At 38.9% G+C, this 7500-nt stretch overlaps 1 protein-coding gene across 1 annotated transcript; it reads left to right on the forward strand.

The window, feature by feature from the left end:
* Nucleotides 1-4816: 4816 nt before the first annotated feature.
* LOC138046387 (octopamine receptor beta-1R-like) lies at nt 4817-6377 on the forward strand. Its single transcript, XM_068893029.1, has one exon. It carries the CDS (start codon nt 4817-4819, stop codon nt 5699-5701), a length of 885 nt encoding a protein of 294 aa, XP_068749130.1. The 3' UTR covers nt 5702-6377.
* The last annotated feature ends 1123 nt before the right edge of the window (nt 6378-7500 follow it).

Here is a 7500-nt window from a genome sequence, read left to right on the forward strand (position 1 = left end):
CCCTCGACATCTTTTTCTAAATCTTTCTGTTTGGTCGTCAGAACATCGATTTCATCTAATTTGGAAATGACACTCTCTATTTTCTCAAGCCTCGCATTGGTATTTCGCTGAAAATCCTTTAAATTTTCACTAAGACCGAAATTTGATTTTTTAAATCACCTCTCATTGACTTCAGCTCCGCCATCACTTCCTCGCACATGGCTGTCTCTTCGGGATTCGTCGCCTTCTCCTGCTTGGTAACACTTTCAGAATTTGTCGAAGAATGTTTTCCAGATCTGAGCCGTCTTGCTGACATGAAGTGTAGAAAAAGAATATCAAAAAAAAAAAAAAAACTGAATGATTTGATGGAAAAAAAAAACTTTTCTCACTACGGAGCTCCGCGAGCACGTCTTTACCCCATGGTGTCCAACACGTGATCCAAAAAAAATAAAAATATTAAGATGCTGGTTAACTTTTGACAAGGAGTTGAGATTTCGGTTGATTCTACAGGGGCATAAACAAAACGTAAGAACCGTGCGTGTCGGGTCTTCTCGAGGCAGAGGTGAGAGATGATTTCATGCAGACTGGAACGCCTAAATTGCTCTGTTGTAAACATTGTGGTTCACAGCACCAGTGAAGTCGTCTCTCTGGCCTTTCTGTGGGCGAATTCCAGGACCCACCGATACAATTTGAGCAAGTTTTGAAAGCTAAAAACTTCAATCGATGCTGTATTTTGCCGGTAGGACTGGGTGGCTCCACACTCATAAGAAAATCTATGAAATGAGAATCGGGGGTCTTCCCTTGTCATGGAACGGCCGAATTACCCAGAATTCCTTTTGGGCATGAAGGAGGCAAGCGGAGACTGGACCTCATCAAATGAGGAAAAAAGAAGATTTCTAGGCGGATACTAAGGAGTAGCCAAGGTGCTTACTGTTAACGTACACTTTTTGTCATAGGAAATTCGGTCTGGCCTTTAGTACTTTCTTGTCAAAGAAACGGTATAATGTAAATAAGAGAGTAATGAGATTTATATTTGCGATTACCTGTCCTCTTACGTACCACTTAAGTCAAACTCTACATCTCTATGCAATAAGCGCATTCAAAATTTCCTCATATTATCGTATAAAAGTAGTTAAAGAAAGAAAAGGTTTGTCCTGCATATATGAAAAATACGTTTTCTCTCTCGTTCTCTTCTTATGCATGATCTTCGTGGAAATTACATTCTGTCCCTCCATAAACCTAGAACAACCAGTTATGGTCTTAGTTCTTTTTCTTACGTATTAACTAAGTACGTTGCGAAATGCGCTACTTGATTTTTCCTGTACCACTCGGTTTAATGGTTTTAAACTAATCCAGGGCCGGATTTTGTACAGCGGCTTTTCGTTTTGATTAATATATCTTTAAATATTATTTAATATTTAGTTATGTATCTGTATACATTATGTATGTTAGCTGTAATGTCTCGAAGATATTATTCTGAAATTCGAGATGAAATATAGTTTTATGCATGCATGTATGTTACCTTCGCCAGGGCGCATGTGTGCACTTTGTAATCTGCGACTCCAGTGCTTACCATATGACAGATAAAATGACTTTTCTTTTGAATATATAAGCCATCGAAATCTTACGTTAAATTGTAATGACAAGGGCGGTTTGGAGCTGTGAGTAGGCGTGGGATTTGTCTCATATGGTTTAGGGGCCGACATATCCCTCCCTCAATGCCGTACCGGGAGGCGAGGTCGGTAGCAGAAAGCAGCGAAGGGCCAACTGCGTCCAAAAGCGATCGCACGGGCCGAAATCCCGGGATGACTCGTTTGGTACGACGCTCCAGCGCCACGTCTGGAGGTACTGCATATTTTTCTCGTCTCGTCTTCAAACATTCCGTCAGCGCATGCGTGCGTAAATGTTTAGCCTCTCCGATACTTACAATACTAGACATATTTAGTTGGAACACTCAGCGAATGGTCAGAATCATCGTGTTACAAGATCGTAGCTTATACCACATCCCCCTTCCCCGAATTCAATGTTGTGTGAGAATTTTTCGGGCGACTACTAGTAGTTGTGGAAATCAACATTGGAGGAAGGGGGAAACTGGGATGGGTGTTCCAACAAATGTGAATTGTAGACCATTACAAGAAACAAACTGTTTAACAATAATAAACAAAAAAAACGCAATAGACAAAAAACTTATCTCCGTAGTCAATGGTACACTGTGCGGGAGGCTATTTGTTCGCGGTGAAAATGGTACAAGCGTGAGGCCATTTGTTCGCTCTGCAAATGTTTTTACTTTGTATTCAGAAGATTCCAATATGGCGTCCATTTGTTTGTGGAGTTATTTTCTTTGTCGCTGCCACCTTCAGAGTAGTTCTCGACAAGGTAGCCGCTGCTTGTTAAAGAATTAGTATTTTGACTTGTATCACTTTCAATAGTTGCGTCCATTTTAGTTAGTGACTTGAGTATATTCTTGTTTCATTCAGTTTGCGGAACGACCCGTTTCGAAGCTGACGCCTGACATCTTTTTGTGTGGGTCTACCGCGAAAAGCGTGCCTTTCTTTGCGCCCCAAGAAGAAATCGATTAAGCCAACGCAACGTCGATCTTCGGTAATATGTATATATTCGATTCTCTTGGGTATCCGTATTGTTCTAAAAAACAATAGCGCGAATGAATAATTAATTTATTCTGAATGCATAATGAGTAGGGACCTGTCCTCCGTACATTCCGAACTGTGCCTACCGAATGCCACCTTTTAATGTGGTACTCCGTATTAACCTTTAAAGATATTTGAATGTTATCATGTCACGTGACCTATTTTCCTCAATTGTTCATTGCTCTTAACATGTGGACATAATTAAAAGGCGGCATGACAAAGCCTTCAGAAGGGGTCATCGAATAATCAAGAAACAAGATTGATAAAATGTAGCTTAATGTTTCCCATTTCTGAGTAAAAAATATAACTGTTATAAGTCGATTTGGGGTCACGTGACAAGAATGTGACACGGAACATTTTGGAAAAGTTATAACAATACCGATAACTAACTGCCCGCCGAGTTTTATAGACCCTGGACAAATTCTTTCCCTTCAAACAAAAATATGCACAATTAATAATTAGGCTGGTCAAGCCTTAATACACTTGAGTGGTAAATGTTTTCTTAGCAGGGCTGGTTTCATTGCTTTGGCGTTGTTATTTGACATTTCATTCAACTGATTCGTGCGTTTTACAGTTTGTTAGGGAGTTGAAGGAAAAACAACGGCAATTAACGTCAACGAAAACGTCACTCCAAAATATAATTTTGTACTATCGCAAGTATTTCGCGATTATTCCGTCTTGTTCACCTTGCAAAGGTACGAACGGTTGTAAAGTAAAAATAGAAAATGAACTGATCGTTGTTATATGCTCGCGTTGTCGTCAAAAAATTAAATTTTGGTGCTTTCACGTTGTTGTTTGGTGGAGTACGGCAAAAAAAGGAAACGAAATTCGTGCTGCATGCATATTCTTGCGTTGTTGATGCGTTGCCGTCGTCTTAATTTGCTTAATTTTAAACTCCCTATGGACGCTAAATGGCTTCCTGCAAAATTGAAGTAAATGCAAATTTTGCCGTTCTTATTATAAACAAGGAATCGTATGCTTCCTCGTAAAATTTTCAGAAGTTGAAGCCGGAAATAGCCTTCATCGCTGCGCGACTCGGCAAATTTCTGCAACTTCCGAAAATACGTGTGATTTAGTCGGCCCCTTGCAATTACCTATACTAAACAGTTATTTCGGTGATGATAGGTGAACAAGTCCTTATGTTGGTTAAAGAAGGTTAGTTTTTAAAGAAAGTGGCTCTGCCGGAGGAATGGCTGACGCGGCTACGGTGGTAAATTTACCATATCAACCCAGTTGATAAACCCATTCGTTATGTTGATTAATTTAGGGTGCGTTCGATTGACCCTATTCCGGAATAAGAATACGTAGAGACATAATTTAAAACAGTATGTTTGGCGTTTTGAAGCCGAACAAGGATAATAAAAGTAGTATTTTAGCAGATCATGTCATGTTTGACAATTTTAATGTGAATCTACGTAAAAGCGAAGGATTTCTAACTTCTATAATAAGGTCAATCGAACGCACCCTTAGTTTCGGAGTATTTTCAGAAATTCAAATAACCTTTGTAGTGAAGTTTCCGCAGATAATTGAAGCATTTGAAATTGTCATTTTCACAAACATCTTTGTCCATTCGATAAATTAAATCTAAAGACTTCTGCATTTAGGTTAATTTGTGTCAAACTGACATTCTCCTTTTTTATGTAAGCTTATTTGTTTGTATAATTTGGGATTTAAGCCTGGCATTTTTTTTCGGAGGTGTTGCCAAATTACATTAGAGTCAACGCTGACCTGTCCAGAATCGGGGTCCACTCTTCAAACGCTTATTCCTGTTTTGTTTATATAAGAGGAGAACATCTGGCATCATTTATTAAAAAACTCACCAGAACTGAAATGCATTTAAAAGGAAAATGCTCATTGAATTGCTAAGAGTACTTTGGGGCGTTTATTCCCAACAACCAAAAAAGCGTTTAATGTTTTTTGGAACTATAAAAGTTCATTTGGTTTGCAGAAGCTGAAATTTTAGTCGAGTCACAGATGTTTGTAGATGTTACTACGTGCATTAAAATTGATAATTAGCGGATTACAAAAGTTAACATTATGTCATCCTACGTATGTTTATGTATGTGTATTTGCTATATAATTTCTCGTGCTGAGCTTTTATCCAGTTAAAAATTGTTGACCAAGCGCTCCATATATATCTATTGACACTTGAATATACTTGAAACTGAACTGCATCAAGTAAGCCAGGCATGTGGTTTGCAGTTCTTGGTTCGCTCTTTACCATAGTAACCATTCTTGGAAACTCCATGGTTGTGTACTTGGTCATCACGAAGCCTCGGCTACACAATACAAGCAACTGGTTTGTCGTGTCTCTTGCACTGGCAGATTTGTTTGTTGGATTGACATATTTTCCAGGGATTTGCGGTTCAAGATCCGGGAAAGAGTTCCCCATTAACCACACAGGAGTATGGTTCAAAGTCAGCTATACTTTCGTGTATTTGTCATCTGCAAACTTCTGCGTTCTGACTGCGGATAGATACATAGCAATAACGATGCCTCTAAAATACAGCATCTTCATGTCGCTGCGTCGATTTAGCGTCATGCTTATTCTTGCATGGGTCTTACCATTGATTTTCTTTACCGTACCTTCACTTTTTACTTACAGCAACGGTAACGACTCTTTTACTTATTCCTTTAAAATTGTCAGGGTTGTAGTGTTCCAGCTTATTCCTTGTATCATATTTGTGTATGTTATCGCTCGTCTGTCCATGATAGCCAAGGAAATGTCACTTACAGATAGAGCCATTATCAACCAGATAAGATTTAATTCCCAAATTCAAGAAAACACAGAAAGTAAGAGGCAAACGGAAAGAAAATCGTCTTCGTTAAAACTGATCGAGTTCATTATTTCGTTTTTTATTTTGTGTCATATTGGAATTAATTACAAATGTTTTTGCATCTTTTTTAAGCTCTGCGTCATGTCGGAGGCCTTGGTAAAGGTTGTTCACCTTCTTCTTGTCTTAAATTCGGCATTTAATCAGATAGTTTATGCTTTTATGAAAAAAGATTTTAAAAGAGAATCGAAGAAGTACCGAAGAAGTGACAACTTCAAAAAGAATGGCAAACAATGTTGAAATGACGCTTAGTTCAGTCCTCAGTGAAAGAATTTCGAGACATGAGACATGAACAACGTTTCGATTATCTCATACTATTACATTTGAAATCATTGAACCTCATTCTTTTTCCATCGCAAAGGAGTACATTTCATTTCTCGAGCTCAAACTCCATGGGAATTTCATACTTCTCACTTTATTTCTTTCAGTACATATATGTCACCCCGAGACTTAAATCAAAGGGCTCTATGAGCCAAGTAGTGAATGTGGAACAGTGTACAGGTTAGCAAGCAGGGCCCTAGCAAGGGGAAGGGCCGGGGGGCCCTGTGCCCCTCCACGTTTTTCCCCCAAAAAGTAAAAACACAAGTATAAAATGTTGAAAATAGAATTTCTTCTTCAGGAAGTCTGAAAAAACAAGATGTCAATAATTCCGGATAGAATCCTTCCTGATAAACGATAATTACAGTACCATTTCCTCAGCTCATATTTTTACTTCTTTTATTCGGTGATACGAAACTACAGAAAAAAACCAGCTAAAAAATTACAGCAAACGAGAAATCTGACAAAAATACTAATGTATCAAACTGTCTTGACATCCAGGCGACTCAATTTCTTCATTACTGGATTTGTCTTTGAAACATGATCCAAACTCAGCAATGTCCTCCAATTATAAAAAAAACCCAGAAAATTGAAGCAGAAGCCACTCTTATCCTGGGTAAGGCCCCAGGATAATAAGACGAACATCGAGGATGAGAAATTAGAAAAGGCTTGCGCTGCAGAAGTGCTAGAGAGGAGTTCTGAGTGCGGCCAGGATTATGCTGGTGTTGAGTCAATTGACACAGTTGGTTCCCAGCGGTTACCTCTGCTTGGAGATAGACGAAATCAGCAAAGAAATCATTTGAATGATCCCTTCTAAGTCCAACGGCAACAGGAATAGGTGCTGGTATAGTGACTGGCAGTGCACTGAATTTACAGATGAAACATGATTTCAAGATTCAGACACAGCCCTTGTTTTAAAGATAGAAAAGTAACCAGATTTTGGAAACGTGTAAAAAAGCATTGTCTGGTTATAAAGATAAATTGTAAAAGGTAATCTTTCGACTTCCAGACTAAAGCCTTTAAAAAACTAAGATGTAATTGCGCGAGACGGAAATATATACAAAATGGAAGTGTGTAAATATTGTATTTGAAAAAGACCGCCGACAACGCCTTGCAGCAGCCCGCGAGCGTCGACACAGACCTGCGTCATCGGCCCCACCAACAGAAGGGATTCCATGCGAAATCTGCAATCGACTCTGTGCCTCCGCATTTGGACTACGCAGTCACATGCGTTCACACCGTTGACATTATTTTACTTTATTAGTTTTGGAGCGCAACGTAAAGTCTTCCTCGTTTATCGAGAGACAACCAATAAAAAAAAATAAAAAATAAAATATTGTAATAAAATGGTAAAAGGGAAAAATGCGCTAATCTAAAAGAATAGAGTGTTGTTTTGGCAAAGGCTTGGAGTTATTGTCTGCTTCATTAGTGTTAGCGGTGTGCCAAGTTCCAATAGAGTGATTGTTGCGCCAAAACTATCTGAAATTCCTTCGCTTCAGAGCGCCGAACAACTTTGTCTTGAACTTAAAGTGCAGTCGGGAATATTGAGGCTTGCTAAAACTTATCAGATGTTTCATCATCTACAATACTCGACCAAATATGATCTTTCGCAGTACACGTTTCTTCTTGTTTGAATTCCAAGGTTGAAAGAGATCAGTAAATCTACTGGTTGGGCAAAAGCATCGCTAACAACTTTAACTTTCAAATGCCGGCAAGTGTTC

The sequence above is a fragment of the Montipora capricornis genome, chromosome 4 (genome assembly GCF_036669925.1).
Source record: "Montipora capricornis isolate CH-2021 chromosome 4, ASM3666992v2, whole genome shotgun sequence".
NCBI lineage: Eukaryota > Metazoa > Cnidaria > Anthozoa > Scleractinia > Acroporidae > Montipora > Montipora capricornis.

Coding starts and splice junctions, on each gene's coding strand:
- LOC138046387 (XM_068893029.1), top strand. CDS start 4,817: ATGTGGTTTGCAGTTCTTGGTTCGCTCTTTACCATAGTAACCATTCTT.